This window comes from Accipiter gentilis, chromosome 6, assembly GCF_929443795.1.
Source record: "Accipiter gentilis chromosome 6, bAccGen1.1, whole genome shotgun sequence".
Lineage (NCBI taxonomy): Eukaryota > Metazoa > Chordata > Aves > Accipitriformes > Accipitridae > Astur > Astur gentilis.
The window spans coordinates 5786080-5807472 of NC_064885.1; the positions used below are offsets into that span (position 1 = coordinate 5786080).

The 21393-nt window shown below is 61.1% G+C and overlaps 2 protein-coding genes across 14 annotated transcripts in view; one reads left to right on the forward strand and one right to left on the reverse strand.

The window, feature by feature from the left end:
* Window positions 1–4450: 4450 nt before the first annotated feature.
* Window positions 4451–13791, reverse strand: CRYBA1 (crystallin beta A1). Of its 2 annotated transcripts, XM_049802054.1 has the most exons (7): window positions 13709–13791; window positions 9078–9268; window positions 8231–8295; window positions 7155–7273; window positions 5406–5547; window positions 4896–5038; window positions 4451–4754 (listed from the first exon to the last, which is right to left on the reverse strand). In XM_049802054.1, the coding sequence occupies exons 3-7, from the start codon at window positions 8273–8275 to the stop codon at window positions 4607–4609; spliced, it is 597 nt and encodes a 198-aa protein (XP_049658011.1). In that variant the 5' UTR covers window positions 8276–8295; window positions 9078–9268; window positions 13709–13791; the 3' UTR covers window positions 4451–4606. The 2 variants fall into 2 exon arrangements, with proteins under 2 accessions (XP_049658011.1, XP_049658013.1); XM_049802056.1 differs by lacking the exons at window positions 8231–8295; window positions 9078–9268; window positions 13709–13791 and adding an exon at window positions 7521–8224.
* Window positions 13792–13839: 48 nt separating this feature from the next.
* MYO18A (myosin XVIIIA) overlaps window positions 13840–21393 on the forward strand; it is a 39415-nt gene continuing 31861 nt past the window's right edge. For 10 of the 12 annotated variants that reach the window (XM_049802052.1, XM_049802036.1, XM_049802040.1 and 7 more), the window contains exons 1-2: window positions 16773–16882; window positions 19080–20172. In XM_049802052.1, the coding sequence (XP_049658009.1) occupies window positions 19159–20172 (1014 nt within the window). In that variant the 5' untranslated portion in view covers window positions 16773–16882; window positions 19080–19158. Of the gene's footprint in view, window positions 13943–16772; window positions 16883–18474; window positions 18655–19079; window positions 20173–21393 lie in introns of those variants that run through there. The other 2 variants (XM_049802037.1, XM_049802038.1) reach the window with 2 other exon arrangements.

Sequence of the window (21393 nt, forward strand, 5' to 3'; positions counted from 1 at the left end):
TGAACGTTTAGCAAAAACACAACTTACAGTTTTCTTAAAAAAAAACCGAAAAAAACCCAACAAAAAAAAAACAACTGTCTGCTTTCCATACAGTCTTTCCTCAGGTGCTAAATAAGGGTTCCAAAAATGGATACTGCTTTAGGAGTTTCTGCTTTATTCTTAAAATACATATTTTTTTGCTTAGGTGTTGTAAAGATATTTTAACAAGAATGTTTTTTTAATGTAAATAAGATTGTGTCTTTAATTTTTGTTTTATCTCCTTTTTGTCTATATTGAATAGTCTAATTTTCATTTTATCCTTTTGAGAAGGACCCTCTTATGACCTTCCTTGAAGACATTTCATTAAGTGTTGCTGCATTTGAGAACGAATCTACAACTGTTCATTGTTTTGGATTAATGCTGCTGCTGCTATAAGTAACCCTGAAAATCAAGAATGTGTGATGCACTTTTTTTTTACATGACCATATAGTTGCTCTGCAGATAGTTGAACCCTCCTGTAACACAGCCACTAACTCTGCGGGTAGCATAGGAACTGGGGGAGCTGGGGTGGAGGAGAGGGGTGTACCTGATTTTGGTGCTGACCTACGGGAATTTCTATGCAAAAGCAAGCAAAGGAGAACTCTTAACTTGAGAGAACACTGTGCATTTTTTTTTTTTTTCTTCTTTCCTTCCTTTTCTCAAGCTGCTATTGGAAGGGTAGTACAAATCCCTGAGGTTTTCAACTTCTCCTTCCTTGATGGCTGGCGGTGCAGGAAAGATGCCTGAGTAACTTGTAAGGTAGAAAAATCTCAATCGACTATTGTCTCGTCTCCGGTTTTAATATTTTTGTTTTCTGTTTGAATCTATCTACGGAAGGAAATTGTTCATCTCTGCAAAAAGATATTTTTAATGCTTTATCTCAATGTGAAGTGAACCAGCAGTGTTAAAGATTGCAAGGCCTCCTTCCTGCCCACACCCCCGGTGTTGCGGAGTCGTAGCCTCCTTCTCCAGCTGCCCTCGGCTGCTGGGGGGCGGTCGGTGCCCGGAGTCGGATGTTTTCCAAGAAAAAAAAAAGCGAGGCCAGGCCATCTACCCAGCCGAAACCTGACGGCTGAGGCGTGAAAGCCCACGGCTTAGAGAGTAGTGGAGAGAGGTCCTGCTGCATCGAGGTGCTGCCACAGGGCACGGGCAGATCCAGAACCTCTCGTCTTCATGGGTCACACCTGGACCGCCACAGGGGGACGTGTACCGTGAAGGAGGAGTTTACTGGAGGGGGAAAAAAGGGAATTTACTTGACTATTTATAGAAGATCCTTTAGGAAAATAAAGTACCTCTGTAAAGTGAGGGAAGAGTAAGGAAGGTCCAAAGTCGTGTAGGAAAAACGCTTGGGGATTACAACTGCCTGGAAAATAGTACCTAAATAGCATAGGCCAGAACTCTCCGCCTGTTTAATCAGTTTTATTCAGCATCAGGTTTTTTTTGGCCAGCGTTTGCTCTTTTACACACAGGCGTGTGTGTGTACATCTGACTAAATGTGCCTTGCATGTGTGCTTAGTCTTTCTGAAGAGAGTTTGTAGTGGTGCGTGAGCTGCTGGGATGTGGCGTGGGACGGCCGGGCTCCCGGCGGGCAGCACAATGACCGTGCCCCATCTACAGTCGAGGGTTCATTAACGTCCCGGTGACCCATCGGATGGAAATGAGACTTGGACTCGAGCCTGCGTAGTGGCTGTCTTACAGTTTGGGGACGATGTCCTGTGGGGTGGCACCTTTCCTTTGCTAGCACAAGCCGTCTTCTGTGACTTTGGAGGGGAGTGGGGGGGAGAGAAAGAGAAGCTGCTTTGCTGTTCTCCTGCGGACAAAAATAAGCATTGCCATGCTTTGCCTGCAAAGCCCAAACAAGTGAAGGTCTGGAACCGGCTTTGCTCTGGAGTTAGGGCTCTCTGCGGCACCGGGGATCCCATTACCCGGGGGATTTATTCCCTTCCAGGTTGTGGTTCTTGTTACTGTGGGGTTTTTTCAGTTTTTTTGTAAAGGAGAAGTAAACAACGCCTTGCTTAAAGTTAACAAAATAGAAACGCTTAAGTTTGCAGTCAGTGACTCAGAATACGAAGCTGTGCAATTCTTGTTTCTTCATCTCTCTCCTGACTCACTCGCCCCAATGTGTGATTTCTGTCCGAGTCTTTCTGTACTTCTGCCACTGTAAATGTGAAAGCTTGCTTGCATTATTTTTTAGAAATGCATTTTGCACACTCGGGTTTCGCTGAAGCTCCGTGAAAAGGTTAGTTTGAAGCAGATGAATAAAGCTATGCACATGTTTTTGAAAGTTTAATTTGTGTCTCATTACCAGAAGTGACTTATCTGCCCTCTTTTGCATTCCTGTGCTGTCGTTGCCTGCATTATCTTCACCATCTCGGAGGGTATGATGTAAGGTGACAGTTCTTTGCTGACAGCTGTAGCAGAAAACTGGCGCTTCTTGATTATTTTAGTAGCCTCTCTCTCTCCTTTGCTTTCTCTGTATCTCTCTGTATAGCTATATAAATATATATATTATTTTTTTATTTTAAAGAGCCTACTTTAGTAATTGAATTGGAGGGAGCGGGGTGTGCTGGCTTGTGTTTCAGATACACTTCATACTGTCGGATGAACGAGTGCCCTTTTTTCCTCTGGTCGAGAGCGTGGCGGTGGTACCCACCGGCATCCCACCAGGTGTGCGGGTGGCAACGGGGACGGGGAGCGCGTGGCCGGACCCCACGCGAAGCAGCTTTGAGGAGGGGATGGAGATCCGTCTGCTGCGTTGCAGGCTGGCGGCATGGGCAAACTTGAGGCTTCTAGTGACAAAATTAACTGAAGAGAAGCCCTGCTGTTGCGTATTCCCACTGTGAGGTGGGAGGGACAGGCTTCCTCGCTGTCCCTGCTGCGGGAGCTGTAGTGCATGGCCTGCTGGAGCGGAGGGTGGGCTTCCGCCAGTCTCTAGGGCGAGAGCTTTATTTTAGTTGTGTTTTCATGAGTTGGGTGCGTTGGGTTGCAGGTACCACCTTTGGAAACTTGTTGCTTAGCCCAGAGCCTTTGTGCAGGAGAGTCGGAATTTTGTGGCGGGAGAAGGACCCTGACAGCTTTCTCCTCGTGTTCCCTTCGCCGTGGCAGAAATTTGTACTAACTTGACAGCTTTTTTTCATACAGAACAGGGCTGCTTTTCTATCTACCATCACACGTGTACTTACACACCTTCAGCGGCTTGCGAGCCTCTGAAGGTCCTCAACTTGTTTACTGGGGGGACGGATGCCCCTCTCTCCCCCCCTCCCCTGAATATTTCAGTGTTAAGGGCGGTGCGAAACACAACCGCGCTCTTCGACTGCGAGCTGGGGCTGGAGAGGTCCTTCCAGGCGGAGCCGCCGGAGCCATCTCCTGTCCTGTTCCCCCCCCTCCCCATCGATAAGTTCTCATTTCGTTCGGTTTCCTGGTGTGTATTAAAATCGCCGTGAGGGGTTGTGCTCTACCTGCTCAGGAGCTGAATTACCTCTGACCTGCGGAGAGGGGCAGCCCCTCTTTGTTGTCGATGTTGTAGTGTGCGACCACACGAATCGGTAAAGGTAGTCTTTGTTTTCTTCTCCCCTCCCTGGTATTTCCAATTAGGTTAATGCACTCTGTGTGCCCAGCTGGAAACGTAGGCGTTTTCCCGGTCGTGAGAGGGTGGCTAGAAGAGTTAGTGTAATACCTGCTGTAGCTGTGTCTGGCGCAGCCCCTTGCGCTGGTATGGGTGATGTCACGGACTGTAAGGATAGGTAATGTCCATGAGCTGTAATGGCATGATGTATCTTTACCAATGATGTCATACTTCACACTAAATGTTTTAAAAAAAAAAGTTACCTGAAATTTTGTTTATTCTGCACCAACAGGTCTTCAAAATTTATCCAAATTTTATTATTTTATCAGGAAAAAAAAAGAAATTTGTGTAGATCGAATACGTTAAGACAGACAATAAGTGATGTAAATTGTTGAATAAAAATTTTAAAGTTTGTGGGTGTCAGCGTGAGTTTCTTTTTTGCGCTCTCAGGGAGCATCCCTTAGCCCCGGGGATGCTGCGTGGCTGACGACTCGACTTTCATTCCCTCAAGCCTGGCAGCACTGGCCCCAAAACTCAGGAGCAGCGTGGCACCAGTGGCTGTGTGTACGTGGGTGCTCAGTGGGGCAGGGGCCTGGGAGTGTGTTTTACCTCGACGGGGAGGGCAGGGAGGAAAATAAGCCACACGGCGCAGAGCTGCAGCAACCGGGGTTTTGGCTGCTGCGTTTGTGCGTATGAGACAGTTGGGGGATGAACTTGCCTTGGTGTGAACCCCACCAGGCTTCAGCCCTGTTTAAAATAAGCAGGGAAGAGTCTGGTCCCTGCTACTGGCACAGGGATGTGTGACTTCAATCCCAAACACTCAACAGCAAACACCAAGCTGGTTTATCTTTTTCTTTCAGTCACATTTATTGGCAATTGTGGCAGTTGGTACCGTTTGGGAGTGTTGTTCCATAAGCAGTTGCAGTACAAGAAGGGGTGGTTATTTCAGGAGGGGAGTATTAGCACCAAAAGGGAGCCGGTGAGCTTTAGAAACCTTGCAACGATGTACTGGAAAGTGGGGAGTTACTGCTGGACACGCCTGATGGATTGGATCTGGGAGGTCTGGGCGTGCGAACCCCACTCTCTCCAGTGCTTGTAGTCTCCTCCGTGGTGGTCAGACTCCAGGACGTACTGGTAGCCACGGTACCCGGGATACTGGTAGCAAACCCAGCTGGAAGAAAAGGAGTCGTCAGGCGGCCGTAAGGGGGACGAGAGGTAAGCTGGGGGTTATGGGGTTTCCCCCCTCCAGCTGTGGTACCACAGCGACGGCAGCGGTTTGTCCCTGCCCTGTGGTCCTTTGCCCATCACTTACGCGCCACACTGGATCTTCATGGAGCCCACTTCGTTGTTGGCCCAGCCCATGGCCTGCAGCGAGGGGTAGTCATCGCCTATCTCCCACTGGCGGCCGATGAAGTTGTCTTTCTCGAAGATGGTGATCTTGGATTCCTTATGATTCTGGGGGGAGGAAGAGCAGGGGGTGAGGGGGAGGCAGTGCTCCCTCTGCAGCGTGGATGGGAACAGTGGGGCAATGCCTGTTCCTCCCTATGGCGTTGCTCACAGGGTTTCCTGTAAAGGGAGGTGTTCAGACCCTGGGCTGGCTTTTTTTGGGGTGGGGTGCTGGTTTTCCCATAACCCAGATGTATGGAGGTGCTCAGCAGGGGTGGTGCTGGGCTAGGATGGGGCAGGGGTTGACCTGAGAGTAATCAGTGACAGCTATGCCACAACTACTGTCTCAGGCTCGCTCCCTTGCCCTGGTGCTATTGCCTGGGACATTTTAATGGCATCGGAGACTTGAGAACTCTGTGGGAGCCAGGACACTCACAGCGGAGCAGACGGGGCGGAAGGACATCAGGCGCTCGATGTGGTAGGCGTTGCTGCCGCTCCAGGCGTCCCAGCGTGGGTACTCTCCCCTCTCCAGGATGAACTGCTGTCCGCAGAAGCCGGTGTGCTCGTAACCGACCCAGCTGCAAAAACAGAGCAAGGGCTGCCAGGGCTTCCTGTGGCAGCTCTGGGCCTCCTGCTCGGGGCTGGCACCGGGGCACAGATGTAGGTGCAAGGAAAAGGTTGGTGTCTGGCCTCTGCCCACAAGTCCGGGAGGAAAGGAAGAGGTGCTGGATGTGTAACTGGGTCTGGTGCCTGGGAGGCTGCCCGCGTAGCAGCGCTGGCATCCCCCGGTTAAGGCGGGTGATGGGGTCCCTCCCTCGAGGGGCCCAGCCTGCGAGGGTGGCTCGCTTTCCCCTAACTGCTCTGTGGTTATTTACGCAGACCGGCATCGCATTAGCATGCCACAGGACACCGCTGGCTGCCCTTCTCTCCCAAAGTCCTCATTTCTTACTTGTTTCCCAATTACAACCTGGTACAGCTGGAAAGACCTCAATTCCTAATGCCCAAACCAGGCAGAACTCATCTGGCTCTGGGCCAGGCAGGGAGCTGTTGCCTTTCCCCTTTCTGGGTCCCCCTCTTTGCTGAAAACAAACAAGGAGAGATGAGAGGAGTGCCTCCGCCCTGCAGGACACATTTTGTAAGCCCTGGTGCTGCCCACACAAGAGCCTGCCTGTCCCCAGATGGGAGACCTCTCCTGGGCAAGTCCCCTTACAGAGACTGGGGACGGGACAGCCGCAGCCGGGAGACAGAGGCTGGGCTGGAGGCTGGAAGGAAGATGGCACAGGCTGTGCAGCCCACAGACCCCCTGCTTTTTGGGTACGCGGGGTGCTGAGGGGCACGCTGAGCTGGGGGGGTTGAGGGCCTCTTGCCACTGACCAAAACTGAGACTCGGTCCCGTGTCTCGCAGTCGGCCTCCCCCCGTGCAAGGTGAACAGCCTGATTAGGAACACGTCAACTGGAGCAGTGAGCTGATTACGGCGTGAGCACGCATGCCGCTGTAATCCCATTAGCATTACAAATCCTAAATATAGCAGCGCAAATCTATCTTGTCTGCTTCCCCAGCCCCAGCGGGATGCTTGCCGTGGGGACCGCTCCTTACACACAGTGTCTCGGAGCAGCTCGGGCGATGTCTTGCCTGTGCCAGGGAAGATTCCCATGCGCAGAGAGAAGCCCGGCTCTGCTCCCTACCCCTATCAGCGACTGGGGCAGCCCAGTGCAGGCTGCGGGAAGGCTCTGCTCTGGCCCTGGGGAGCTGCACAGTGTGGGGAAAGCGTGGGGCAGAGCAGGACTGGGCCCTGGGGCATGAAACAGTGGTTCACGATACTTCACAGGGTTACGCAGGCAGGATGGGGACCAGGCTGAGCTCAAGAACCACTTGCTGAGCACTGATCGCTGCATCCTTGGGCAGCATCCCTGCTGGGCACCAGGGAGCTCCAAACCTGGCTGCTCCCAGACTGCGGGAGGCAGTTTTGGATGATGCCAAAGGTGCTGCCGCCGTCCTCTGGCCCTCTGTCTATCGGTGCTGCCCAGCGCTGGCTCCTCTACCCTCACAGAGTGGCATCCCCCATGTCTGGCTTCCCCCAGCTGAGCAAAGTAAGGACAGCCAGCCCTGCTCCATGCTCAGGCACCCCTCGTCCCGCCAGCCCGCCTGGGAAAGCATCCCCACCGCTGGCAGCCAGGTACTCACGCGCCACACTCCACCTTCAGGGAGCGGATGTTGTCGAAGCCGCACTCCATGATGTTTGGACAGGCTGAAGTGAACTCCATCCTCTTGCCCTGGAAGTTTTCTTGGTCGTACACAGTGATCTGGAACGGAGAGCGAGCTGCCAAGTTGGGAACCGCCCGGCAGCAGTCCCAGGCGATTCAGCGCCTCTTTGAGACAGAGGGTCGCACTCTGTCCGGGGAAGAGCCGGCGGAGGCTGCACCGGGCACCCCTCTGGGCTGGGACGCAGCCCCACACGCCTCCACGCATCCCTGCACTGCTGGCCCCGCGGCGCCCTGCCTTGGTGTCGGGGGAGCCGCACACTGGCCCCCGCTCCGCTCTCCTGCTCACCCCTGCGGAGATCAGTTCCCGGGGCAGCGGTGCCGTCTGGAGAGAGGAGCGGAGCCGTTCTGGGACGGGCGGGTGGCAGGGCTGTGGCTGGCGGTTCTCCCGGCCTCTGCTCCGAAAGCTCTAGGGCAAAGAGGATTAACGGGGGAAAGGGCGAGGGGGAAACTCCCCGGTGGGCTGCGGCTGATGCTCTCCTCTCCCACGACAGTTCCAGGCTTCGGCGGGGTGCGCCCTGCTTGTGCACATGCTTCTCCTCTCCCTCTCGGCTCTCTCCTCGAACCGTGTCCCCCTAGCTATTGCCAGACCCCTTGGGGCTGCTCCCCACCTTGCTCCGCTGTGCCCACCGCCCCCTTTGCAGCCCTCATGCCTGGCTGGCCCCTGCCTGCCCTGCCTGCCCTGACAGAGGAGGGCGAATAACAGCGTGTGGCTTTTGGGGACTGCTCTAACTGCCTGGCACAGAACAACCGGTAAGAGCAGGGCACAGCTGGGCCAGGGTGCTGCAAAGAGGCTTACGAAAAACACCCAGGAGGTGCGTGAGCAGGCGGGAGGCAAGTTCTCATGGACAGAGAACAGGGGTACCTTGCTTCCTGTGCTCCCCCCTGCCTCACTGCCCGCTGTGCAGCTTTCCTGGCCCCGAAAACTGGCTTTGTCCCTCTCCCTGTGTCCCACCTGCACACCAGGAAAGGCGAGGTACAGGGGGTGCGAGGACGTACCTTCCAAGGGCCCATGGGGACAGGCAGAGGGTTTGTCTGAGCCATCTTTGCTGCTGGAACGGTGTCTGGAGAAGGAAGGAAAAGCCATTTGTACCGCAGCGTGCCCCTGTGCATCCCTGCTGCCTGCTCATGGGGCTGGGGGCCGGCTCTGTGCCCGCTGCCCACGGCGCCTGTTCGAAGGCAGCTGCCCCGCTGCTGGGGACATGCCATGCCAGTCGTAGCGAGACCCTCTTGCTAGCCGCAGGACGGGATGGAGGCAAGGCAGGGGGCTCCGGGACACATCCAAAGCAGGGTGCTCCCTTCTCACTGCGCGGTGCCCCTTTCCTCCTCCCAGCCATGGCACGGAGCTGGCACACCTGCCAGGGCACAGTGCCCAGCTCCCCCTTCTCCTTCCCCGAGGCCAGGCCATTGCTAGGAAAAACATCCCCGAGCTGGAGCGGGGAGCTGCGGTGCGGGGCAAGGGCTGCCCGGTACGTGGCGGTGTCCAAGAAATCCGCCTGCGCCTCTGTCCCTGCCCCAGCACCCTGGCTATGCCTCCCTTGGGAGGCGCAGTGGGCTCCCACGGATGGCCCCGGCTAATGGTGGGAGATGCCAACCGGTGTGCCGTGCCGGCGACCAGGTCCAGGTGGGTGCCAGGAGCGGGGTGCCCTGCGGTAGAGGGGCTCTCAGCCACCCTGGCTGCCAGCGGGGACATGTGAGCCTGTCTTTTGCCACGGGAAATGGCGACGGTCCCTCTGGGTGTCTTTTGCCACCAGGCAGGAGGAAGGGTGTCTGCCCGGCAAGCTGGCGGCGGCAGGGGCGAGCAGGGGGCGAGGTGGGAGAGGTGCGAATCGGTCCCAGGACTCACCTAGCTCAGGCGGTTACTGCTGCTTCGCCCATGTAATGTTTGCCTACTTCAGCGGCTCGGCTTTTATAGGGTGCTGCTGGCCGGGAGCCGGTGCCAGTGTTTGCAGAGCCGTCAGCACAATGCTTGCTCTGGCATTGTCCCGCTGATCCCCGGAGATTTCAGCTGCTCATCCCCATGGTCTGAGCCACATTCTTAGGGAAAAAGAAAAAAAAAAAAAATTTTGATAATAAAAAAAAAAATAATCGGGGCGGCTGTTTGCACAGATAATCTTGGGCACAAATGACTCAACGTTTTGACTGCTCTGGCATTTTCCAGGGGCAATGCACCGCGCCATCACGGGGCAAGCGCGGGGGCTGGCCCGGCCCTGGCACCGGTTGGCACGGTGGGGATGGCATGGCACCCTCCCGGTGAGACCCCGCGGGTGGTGGGCTCAGCTGGGTGCCTACCTGGCGCCGCCATTGCCCTGCTCCGCTGGCCAACGGCGGGTCCCCGTCTCCATGTCGGTGCGGACACCCTCCTCCCACCGTGGCCTCATGGTGGGCAAGAGGGGGCCGTGAGGCTGCTCCTCCCAGCACGCTGGGAGCCGGTGTGGGGCTTCCCATTCACCGGCCCGGCAACCATGGCCCCACGGCCGCACCGAGCCCCAGTGCTCGCCCCCCTCGGCTCCATGCAGCGGTGCCATCGCCCTGGCCCTGTTCCCCCGGGGGGAGCCGCCATGGGCCTGGGAGGCCTCAGGCCTGCGGTAACCATGGCAACGAGGCACCCCTAGGCCTCAGGCCTCACGGTAACCATGACAACCAGTTCCCGCTCCCCCTTCCCAGCAGCATGGCTCCCTCAAGGGCCTTGGGCAGGGTGGGCGCTGCAGGCCCCAGGGTGCCATGGCGGGCACAGGCCCAGGCCGTTGGGGGTCACGAGGCGAGCGCGGCGGCGCGGGCTGCTGCCTCAGCGCATGGCTGCCGGCACAATGCACCGCCCGCGTCTGACTGCCCCTTTTGTCTCCCCGCCGGGCGGCCGGCACAAAACAAAATGCCCCGTCAGCGCTGCCCGCGGCGGCACGGCCTGGCACCCGGCCCGGGGGACCGTGGCGGGGCCGTGCTGCAGGGATGGCACCCGATCAGCCCAGCCTGAGGGGGCCCAGGGGGGTCCTGGGGGACCCCTTCTGCAGGCAGCGCTCCACCATAGCGGGGGGAAGCTGGGGCTCGCCAGGGAATTTGCCCTCGCCGGCTGCTGCCACGTGCGGCACCGGAGCCTGGGCGCTGTGGGGGGCACGGGGATGGGGATGGGGTTGGCCAAGCTGGGGGGATGACTGGGAAGCAGAGCTGTGGGGTTTCACCCCTGAGGCTGACTCTGGCTCCCGGGGCTGACCGTACTGCCACGTCCCGGCAAACGTGGGGTCAGGGAAAGGGAGGAGCAGAGCCACCTGCCCGCTGTGGGGCTGCCAAAAAGTGGGGCTGGTGGTGGGAATGCTCCTGCAAAGCCCGCTGGGCACCCTCCCTGAGCACCCTGCCATGTGCACCCCCTGGTTGCGAGGGGGAGGCCAGTCTGGAACTCATCCCCTGGCTCCCTCCAGACCCTCGAGCATGCCCTGGTCGTGGCTTCGGCCGCCCTGGTGATGCCGAGGCTTTACCAGGAGCTTGGTGCCACTAGAGGGAGAGCGTACCCCGAGCAGGCCACGCTGCAGCAGGCGCATGCGGGTGTACAGCGTGTGTAAGGGGTGTACGGCACCGCACACCCCTCTACACCCCACACCTGGCTCCCCTTGGAAGGGAAAACGCCGGCTCTGGCTGCAAACAGTCCCAGGGCAAAAAAGTCCTGGAGCCAGGAGCCACCCCAGACCAGGAGCAGGGTCAGGGGAAGGCCCCCCCTGCACACCCCAGGTCCGGCATGGCCAAGGGCAGGTCACCTTCAGCAGAAAGCAGGACCCCAGGGTACAGCTCAGGGTGCTGTGGGCTCCCCAACCCCTCTCCAAGCTCATACCGAGCACTGCTGGTGGGGCAGGTCCCCCCCCTCCCCGTGAGGACCTGGGGGGACAGCGGTGAGCACCCGGGGAGCCACTGCTGGGACGATGCTGGCAGGTCCACGGGTTGTCTGGAACAACTGGTTTTTCTAGATCCCAGAGACTATAAAAAAGCAGTGACCTATTTAGGAAACCCCACAGTGCTTTGAAACAGATGCTTTTGCTCCCAGCCCAGCTCGGGGCCCTTGCCACTCTGGCCAGCCGTCTGCGCCTGCCGGGGTCACCACGAAATGCTGCTGGCACCCGTGCTCTGTCCCGCTTCTCCCTAAAAAGCTTTGGGCAACACAGAGACTTTCCTTGGGCACGTGGCTTGCTGGTGCCTGTGAAACCCCATGCCAGGGGAAAGCTTTTATGGCAGCCCAGCCCCGGGAAAGGGGCTGCAAGGTCGGATGGGATCTTGTGGTCATGGGCACCTGGCTGCCTTGTCAGGAAGCATGGAGGTGTTTAGCCCTGGGGATGTGGCAGGAGGCTGGCCCCGCTGGGTGGCTGCTCGTGGCAGGGCTGTGTGAGACACCGGGGACCCCGCGCTGTCCCACAGCTCAGCGGTTCCAACCGGCATCAGCCCCACCACCACCTGCCCAGCACGATAAGGAAGCAGGAGCTGCCGCAGGCTGTTCACCCGCCTGTGCTGGGGAAGCAGGGCAGAAGTACTGTCACACAATGTGTCCCCTCGCCACCGCAGCCGGAAAACCCTCCCGGCAGCCAAGCCAGGGCTCTGCCTCCCCTCCAGCTCACCCATCCCTGTCCCTGCTTTCCGGATGGCTGCGGCTCCCTGCGCTCGGTGCCACGTGCCTGGGACAAAGGAAAGTGTGACAAAAGCAGGCGCCTGCGCTCGCTGCCGCCGTCCTTTGCCGCTGCAAGGGCTGCGTCTCCTCCATCGCCGTGTCCCGAGGCCCAAGGCCCAGCACGGGGCCCCTTGCACGACTGCCAGCTTGCTGTCGCCGTGCTCCCGCACACGCGTGCTGCTCTGCTGCTGCAGCAGGGCTGTGTCCTGGCCACGTGCTGTGCACTGGAAATCATACCCAGCCTTACCGCTGCGAGGGAACAGGGGCTTGTGATGCCCAGGCAAGTGTATCCCAAGACAGGGGGTGAACACAGTGTGATTCCCAGTGCTCGTGGAGGTGCTGTTTGCTGCTGCAGAGATGCTCCATGCTGAGGGCCGGATGGCGGGGGCCTATCTCCCATGCACAGCAGGGCTCAGCCTCCAGCTAGCGCAGAGCCCGGCACTGCTGCGCAGCAAGGCAAGGTGGTGAGGCTGCGGCTGCAGGGAGACCCGAGTCTCCCTCACCCTGTCACACTCATTGCAGGAGGGCCAGGACCACGCGGCTCAGCCCAGCTCAGCCTCCGATGGACGGTGGCAGGGTTTTGGAATGAGTGCTCTGGGGTGCCCCAGGGCAGGGCAGGAGCCGTGGGAGGTGGCAGGATGGTGCTGGGGGCAGACCCCTGTCTCTCTAGGTCCCTCTGTCCATCCCAAGCTTTCCAATGGAGATGAAGTGCTCCCCGAAAAGTGCTTTTGGAAAGAGCTTGTGGATGCCTGCATCTGGGGTCCCTGTTCCCCAAGCCCCGCTCCAGCTTCCCCAGGCTGCTGGGCCACCCACATCCCACAAAGGGCCCAGCGGTGGCCCAGCTGCTCCCACGTCCGATGGTAGGAGAGGTTGTCCCAGCAGAGAGGCTGCAGGGCTTGTCCTGAAGCCATCTGTCCTAGGGCAGCCACTGCTGGCCTTCATGCCGTGCGTGGTCAAGGGGGGTGCCACAGGATTTTAGCTGTATCTGACCGACCCTGATGCCATGTCCCAAAGCTGGGCACGAGTGGAAGGTGTGTAACAAAGGCTTTGCGGCTCTTGCTGCTGGGCTCGCTGAGAGATGCTCGTCGTTAATCACGTGCTGTCTCCTGGCCAAGGCAGCCAGGCACCGTCCTGAACAGTCTGGTTCCTGCAAGCTTACAGCCTTCCCTGGGGACAGGCGGTGTGAGAAGCACCGGCCGCAAAATGACTCTGCAGGCTGCTCCGCCACGTTCTGCTTTGTATTCCCCAGGCTCAGCCCACGCTGCTGCCGGTGGGGACCGGCCACCCTGCTCCAGCAGCCTGAAGCCCTCCCTATGCCAGATCGGGTGATGCTCTCGATGGGATCCTTCCGAAAAGAGGAACCCCAAGAACGCGCGCGCTGGCGCGCGTGAACGCACAGCCCACGAGCGTGTTTTCCGGCGCGCGTGTTGCGTTGCAGGGCGAGGACGGGTGCGTGTGGCGGGGCTGTGCCAGCGGGACCGCACGTTGCTGCTGCGTGCTCACCACGGGTGTGAGCACACGCGTGTGTGTGTGTGTGCGTGTGCGTGCACCAGCTGGGCAAGAGCGGGCGTGCACGTGTTCCCGTGTGCGCTGCGGGGTGCGGATGCGTGCACACCCCCAGTTTAAGAGCAGGTACGGGTGTTGCAGGGCGCACCCCGTCCGTGGGTATATTCGGGGTGCGCTGCGGACACGCACCGACCGTGCCTTACGGCTACGCACCGGAGCTGCCTATCGCAACGCCTGAACGTTCCCGAATAACCCTTCCCCCCCCCCCCCAAAAAAAAAAAAAACCAAACAAAAAAACCCCAACCCAAAAAACCCCACCGTACCGTTCCGTCCCGCCTCGTTTTACACCGTTCCATCCCGTACCGAATGGAGCCGCGCCCGGCGCGCCGGGCGGCGCGCGCAGAGCCGGCAGTGCCCGCCCCGGTGCGGACCCGCCCCGCCCCGCCCCGCCCCGCGCTGCCGCCGCCGCCGCCGCCGCCGCCGCCGCCGCCGCCGGGGCCCGGCACCACCACCACCACCACCGCTAGTACCGGGCCCCGTTCCACCGCTGTTGCTGGGTGAGTACCCCCACTGCGTCCTTACCGTTACCGGTAACCGGTACCGGTACCGGCCCCGGGGCGGGGGCACGCAGCGCCCGGCGTGGGGCGGGGCGGGGCGGGCTGCGGCTGCATCGCTCCCCCCCCCCCCCCCCCCGTTTCCCTTCCCTTCCTTTCCACGGGCTGTGCGTGTGCCCGTGCGTGTGCCCGTGCCGTTGCACAAGCGGAGGGGGGGGGGGTGCGTGTGCGCGCCTGCCCCCCCCCCCCCCACTCGTGCTTTTGCCGGGTGCGTGTATGCGCATGGCCCCGCTGTTGTCTTGCAGCACCCGTGTGCGTGTGCATCCCCCGGTGTCCCGCAGCGTGTGCGTGCGTGGGTGCGGCGGCCCCCATTGTGTCACCTTGTGCCTGCTCGCCGTTGCACTGCGGGGCGTGTTTGGATGCGTGTCGTGTGTGTGTGTGTGTGTGTGTCCGTCCCCCCCCCCCCGCAGCCCCGTTGCATTGCAGCACCTGCGTGTTGACCACACGCGCCGTGGGGTGCTGGAGGTGTGTGCACCCCACTGGGGGTGGCTGCGTCCCCAAGGTGGGCACGCACCCTCCACGAGGGGAAAACCATCCTGTCCCTGCAGGGTCCCCCACGTTGGGTGCCCCAGCACCCACAGCAGGGCTTCTCCGGGCTGGCTCCGCTTCCACGGAGAAACCGCTGGTCTGGGCCTTTCCCGCACCACTGGGGAATTGAGTCCGAAGCCATTAGCCCGGCTCACCGTTAACCGCGTCGCTGGCTCTGGCACCTGGGTCCCTTTCTGGGGTGACACAAGGGGAGGGTGGGTGGCTTTGCAGCAAGCTGCGGTGCTGGGGGCGGCGGGGGCTCGTGGGGCCTGCGGCCACCACGGCGCCTGCCTGCATGTTAATTTGCCCGGGGAGGAATATATAGAGCAGCGGGTGAGGGCTGGGACGCGCGTCCAGAAATAGTGTGGTTTCCAGCCGGCCTGTGAGATGCAAATCCTCTGGTCAACGAGCGCTGGAGCTAAACTTAGGGCAATTACACAAAAGTGTGGGCCCACGGCAGGTGTGCGAGGGTGTGCGGCGGCTGGCGTTCCCGCACCCCAGGCTGGCTCTGGCACGCCGGCATCGGGGACCCCCACCCGGCAGCACCCACTGCTGCATCCCCCATCGGGAGCTGAGGGTTTTCACAGCGCCTGCATCAGCCCTGAACTTTGCCCGCTGACGAGCTGTGGCTCAGCCCTTCGTCTTTACTGTGCGCTGGGCCATGCAGGAGCTCTGGCTGCAAACTGGGGACAGAACTGGGCAGGGGTGGTGGGGGGAGGCACGTGCCCAATGGCAACGGGGCTGTGACCCACCTGTCCTCCCCCCAGCTGGTCACTAAATCGTTTCCCGCTTTCACTCCCACCCAGCAGAGCCTGGCAGCGATCGCCGCCCCGCCACCTCTGTTTTATAAGGACTCCCAGACTGGTTTATTGCCCAGCTTTGGGGCGAGGCGGGTGCCTGCACCCACGCATGCACCCTGTGCACCCTCCTGGCCCCTGCCGCCGGCCCAAGGTGACGTTTCAAAGCCAGGGTTGGTGCCTTTTGCTGCCACAAACGGGGTTCCCGCGGCAGGAGGACCCCAAATCCCACTTTGGAGACAGCCTGGCGGCACATCCTGGCTGTGACTTGGGTAAATCCGTGATTGTTTTCCTCGTGACGCATCCCAGCGTTGTCGGTAAGGGCAGGCAGTTCAGAGGAATTTGGAAACCCCCTAAATTTCCTTGTTCTGTGGAAAACCTGTGTCTGGCAAGGAGGCGAGGAAGCCATCGCGCAGGTCAGCCCCCTTTTCCCTGCGTGGGAGCTGGGCTGGCCGCTCGGCATTGCTGCCGGCGGCACCTGGTCCCTGGCATGGCGTCGTCCCTGCCCAGCCGGGCACAGCCGGGACGTGGGGTGCCCCAACACGGTGCGCCCAAGGAGGCGACAGCTGCCAGCTCCTGTGCCGAAGCGGTGGGCAAGCGTGGCCTTACCGCCAGCGTCACGGCGCGGGGAGCAGAGCAGGGAGGGCAAGCGACTGGGAAACTTGCACTGCAGGTCCCTGAGCGGGGAGCGTGTCGGACGAGATTGCGTCTCGCGGAGGGAAGGAGTGGCCCGGAGTTTCAGTGAACGCCTTCCTCCCTGCCTGAAACTCCCCGGCGCCCTGGCAGGGATGCGGGGGCTCTTGGCCGTGGTGGGGGGATGAAGGGGAAAGTTACATCCCCCTTGCTCCTGCCTGGGGGGCTCAGGGAAGGTTTTGGGGTTTGGAGGCCTTGAGCTGGGTCTCCCTTTCTGCCACCCGGCCCTTCCAGGGTGACATCCGCTGTCCCCTGCCAGCTCAGGTGTCACAGCAGCGTCCTTGCGTGCGATCCCCAGGCACAGCCGGCGCCCGCGGGCACCTCTCCCTCCCCTGTTATGGCTCATGCACGCCGCTGCCCCGAACACGCCTGGCGATGGGTAATCCCGGAGCGAGCCCGGGCTGAGTCACGGAAGGCGCGTTGGGTCTGATTCAGGAGCCGAAAGACGCTCAGCAGCCGCCTCTTGCTCGCGGCGTGGGGCTGCACCCATCCAGCATCCCCGGTGCGTGCGTGCCGCTGGCGGGAGCCTCCTCGTTGAAAAGGGAGCAAACCGCAATGGCATCCCACGTGGGCCGGGGACACCGGTACGTGGAGGATGCTGGGGTCTTCAACCCAGTCCACGAAGCTCCCGTTCCCCCTGCCCTGCTCCTGCCAGCGGTGGCCTTGCGTGGGGCACACGTGGCCGGGCTGCTGGCTGCCGGCGCTGCCTGATTAGCGATGCAGATGGTAACGCTTGTTCCCCCTTTTTTGTTGAGCGTACAAAGGCCGGGAGGGAGCGTGTGTGCAGGGGAGAGAAACCACTGAGGACAAAGAGCGCGCTGGCCGCCTGCCTCCCAGCGCCTCGGTTCTAACCAGCACCGGCCTGGTGAGCATCTCTACTTCCAAGGGTCCCCCCACCATGGACCTGGGAAGGGGTCCCGGCAGCCCCCTCCCTGCCATGGGGTGAGCACAGGGTGCTCCCAAGGGTGCAGCCCTTTCTGCATCCCCCTGGCCATGCCATTTCGGGGATGCCCAGGCAGCTGGGGTACCGGTGGCACGTGTCACAGCAGGGGGACAGGGACGGGCACAGGTGGTTCCCTCCCTGCTATTGTCTGCGCTGAGGCTCTGGCACCACCGTGGAGGAGCTGGCAGAGAGCAGCCCTTGTGACGGTGCGGCCACCGGGCCCTTTGCCAGCAGCACCTGCTGCAGGTCATGGGAAGGAGCTGTGCCGTCCCTGGGCTCAGGTCAGCCATCAGCCCGCAGCTGGCGTTTCTGGAAGAGGAGAAACGAGCTGGCTTGTTTTCATGTGTTTTGGGGTCCTGCCCAGCCCAGGTTCTGGCTGTGCATCTAGGCAAAGCCCTGGGTGCTGCAGGGGTGGGCAGAACAGGCAGAGCACCGGGGCTGAGTGGTGTGGTCAGAGCCATGGCAGCCCCTCTGGCCGTGGGCAGGAGGCTCAGAGCCGGCGAATGCAGCCACCTGGCCACACTGCGTGCCCGACCTTGTCCTTCCGACTTCTTCCCCTCACTGCCTCGGCTGTATCATGCGCCCGGGGCCGGCACCGTGCCATGGCTTGCAGAGCTCTGCCCTTGCCTTCCCTGTAGCCAGGTCTCACCCGGGCACATGTGCTCCTGCCCCAGCCCCGAGGGGCGGTGGGGTTCGGGCAGTCCCCTGCGGTCCCCTGAACCCGTGTGGCTTTGCCAAGAGGAGGCCTGGTTTCCCGTGTCCCACTGGGTACGTTCAGGGGCAGTGGAGGTGGCCCAGGCAACGGTAGTAATCCAGCCCTGATGCTGCGCTGGAGCCAAGGTGCAGCTTGGCATGGCATGGCATGGCACAGCATGGCATCCATGCACCCCAGGGTGCCTGCAAAGCCCACGCTATCAGCGTGGGCAGCACCACCTGTCCCCTCCGGGTTGCCCAAACCTTGTTCCCGCACCCATCTGAGAGCTCTAAAGCAGATGCTTCAAACGTGGGGAATTTTCCTGTTGTCCTTTGTGCTGAGGTTAAGTTCCTGCGCTGCTTCCTGCCCCGTTATATATAGCTGTCAGCCCGTCCCGCGCGGTGCTGCCAGCCGGCTGCTCCAGTTTGGAGTTGTTTATCCACAGCCCCAGCGCTCGATGGAAGTCGAGGGGGGCTGGTGGGCACCAGTTGCCCCGGGGGCAGACAGGTCCCATAGCAGCCCTGCGCAAGGCAAGGCTGTGGGTGCTCCCAGGTGCTGGGTGCACGTAGGGTTTTCTTGGGGAGGGGGGCCGGGGTTTCTGCCGGGCCACAGTTTTGCTACTGGCTGGGTGCTCCCCCCACCCTGCGCGGGATGCCCAGATGAAAGAGCGACTGTTCCTGGAGGTTGCCGGCAGCGTCATAAGTTTCTACGTTGCCCTGGCTAAAATTAGACACTTATCAGCATTTGGGAGGGATGTGATATTACAGGTTCCTGTTTATTAGAGCAACCTTCACTTAGGGCCGTGTTTCCGGCTCCCTCCCCGCTGGGGAAACTGCCCGCGGCTGTCCCCCACGGCTTGGTGGTGGCCAGGGCCGGGACGAGTGGCAGAAAGGCCTCTGTTTCTTCGACAAAAGGGCCTTTGAACCGGTGGGCGAGACGCCTGTGGTGCCGCAGCCGGCAGGGATGGGCGGTTTTGCCGGGGGGAGCGTCCACGCCAGTGGTAACCGCTGCAAATGCAACCGGGATGCCTTCCTCCCCTTCCCACCCGTGCTGCTCCGAAAGGGCTCCTGAGCTGTGAGAAATGCTGGGGGGGGGTCTTGCCCGCAGTCAGCCCCGGTGCTGACGTGGGGATGCGTGGGGGTGTCAGGCTTCTGTGCTTCTTTCAGGTCATCCCTGGGGATGCAGGGACACCCTTGTTGCATCTCTGGGGCTTGGTGCCCAGCCAGGGCAAGGACACAATGACCGGGGCAGTCTCAGAGCCCCACGGTGCCCCCGGGGAGGGGAGGGAGAGTGGGGACACTGGGACATGGCCCTGGGGCTGGGGGTGGCAGCTGGGGTGACCAGTGGGGTAGAGCGACGGGCGGCAGGGTGAGTGTTGGCCGTGCCGCAGTCTGATGGCACCCTTGCCTGTCTGTCCTTCTGCAGGCAGGCGGCCGTGCCGTGACCGGTGACCCGACCCAGCGCCCTGCCGTGGGGCCGAGTGCGCCCCGAGCCCCCCTCCGCCATGTTCAACCTGATGAAAAAGGACAAAGAGAAGGATGGGGCCCGAAAGGAGAAGAAGGAAAAGAAGGAGAAGAAGGAGCGGATGTCGGCGGCCGAGCTCAAGAGCCTGGAGGAGATGAGCATGCGCCGGGGCTTCTTCAACCTCAACCGTGCCTCCAAGCGGGACTCCAAGACCCGCCTGGAGATCTCCAACCCCATCCCCATCAAGGTGGCCAGCGGCTCTGACCTGCATCTCACGGACATTGACTCCGACAGCAACCGGGGCAGCGTCATCTTGGACTCGGGCCACCTGAGCACGGCCAGCTCCAGCGATGATCTCAAGGTGGATGATGCCAACTTCAAGGGCTCGGTGCTGCAGCGGGCGGCCAAGTTCGGCTCGTTGGCCAAGCAGAACTCCCAGATGATCGTCAAACGCTTCTCCTTCTCCCAGAAGAGCCGGGATGAGAGCACCTCAGAGACGTCCACCCCCTCCGAGCACTCGGCGGCCCCCTCCCCGCAGGTGGAGGTGCGCGCGCTGGAGACCCAGCTCGCCAAGCAAGGGGTTCCCCCGGGACACACCTGCACCCCTCCCACAACCTCCCTGCGTGCCAGGGTGCCGGAGCTCGTCGGCAAGAGGTTCCCTGCCGAGCTGCGGCTGCCCGCCTTGGTGCCCCCGCAGCCCCCCACCCCGCGGCAGCTGGAGCTGCAGAGGCGCAACACCGGCGATTTTGGCTTTTCCCTACGCCGCACCACCATGTTGGACAGGGCCCCTGACGGGCAGGTGTACCGGCGCGTCGTGCACTTTGCCGAACCCGGAGCCGGCACCAAAGACTTGGCGTTGGGGTTGGTGCCGGGTGACCGGCTAGTGGAGATCAATGGACGAAATGTGGAGAACAAATCCCGAGATGAGATCGTGGAGATGATCCGGCAGTCGGGGGAGACGGTGCAGCTGAAGGTGCAGCCCATCCTGGAGCTGAGCGAGCTGAGCCGCTGCTGGCTGCGGGGCGGCCAGGGGATGCGCCGCGCTACCTGGGATGTGAGTAACGCCGTCCCTGTCGTGTGGCCAGTGCCTTGGGTTTCTGCTGACTGCCAGCATCCTTGCAGCGGGTGTTTGCGTTGGCAGGGGCCGTGGGAACCAGCAGGCACCCCGGCTGCTCTGGCCGGGAACGATGCACAGGGGGGAGCGGGAGGCTGTGGCTGGGATGCAGGGGCGATGCCTGCCCGTGCCCTGGGGCGGCAGAGCGGCTACAGGGATGGGCTTGCATCAGGGCTTGCGAACCAGCACTGGTGGGTTTTGCCCCCCAAAATGCTCAGTGTGTTGTTGGGTTTGGCCTTCCTCTTGCTGGAGGGGCTCCGGGAGAGCCCAGCTCTGCATTGCAAGGGGGAAGTCTGTCCCCATCCCTTCACTGAGGTCTGGCAGGGAAAGGAGCTTTGCTCCTTGCTGCCGCAAAATCCCTAATGCTGCCTTGCAGGAGGGGCACTGCCTGCCCCGCTGCCTGCCCCGCTGCCCACGTCGGCCTCCCCCAGCTGGGATCCCTCCCCGGGGACTGGGGCGGGTGGCGTGGTGTGCCGGGGGACGGGAGCTGCCGATGGCGTGCGCAGCCCTGCGCGTGCGGCTGGTGCTGTATAAATAGAAACTTAATGGCTGGGTGACCCACATCTCTTGTGCGAGCCGCCCAGCTCTGCTGACCCTGCCGTGGGCTAACTAGCGTCCTGGCCGGCTGGCGGCCCGGCAGAGGCCCCCCAAATGCTGACAGCCTGCAGGGCTGGACCCCTTCCATGGTGGCAGGGGGGTGCAGCAGCGTGGCCTTGGTTTAGCTTATAACTGGGCTTGTTTAATGTATTTTTAAGCCTTCTGTAGGGAGGGGAGGGTGCCTGTGCCCACAGAGCGGGTCGCCTGCACCAGGGAGAGCCATGCTGAGCATGGCAGGGCCCCATCCTGGTGGGTGGTGGCCGGGACAGAGCGAGAGTGGCCACGGTGAGGCTGTGGCGGTGGCCACGGGGCTCCATGTGCTCCCCGAGCAGGCGCCGGTGCTGCGGGGTGGAGTCAGCGCCGAGCAGAGCCCTGGCTTTCCGGCAGCTCCTCCCCGGAGCCCGGCAGGCGTCACCGGGCAATGCCGGCTATACCGGCCGGGATAACCCCTGGCCGGATAACCCTACGGGGCCGGGGGCCATGGCTGCCGCCCTCGCTGCAGTACGCTGGCATGGGGGGCAGGTACGCGTTCGATGCCAGCGTGCGGGGGTCGACGAAGCGCTT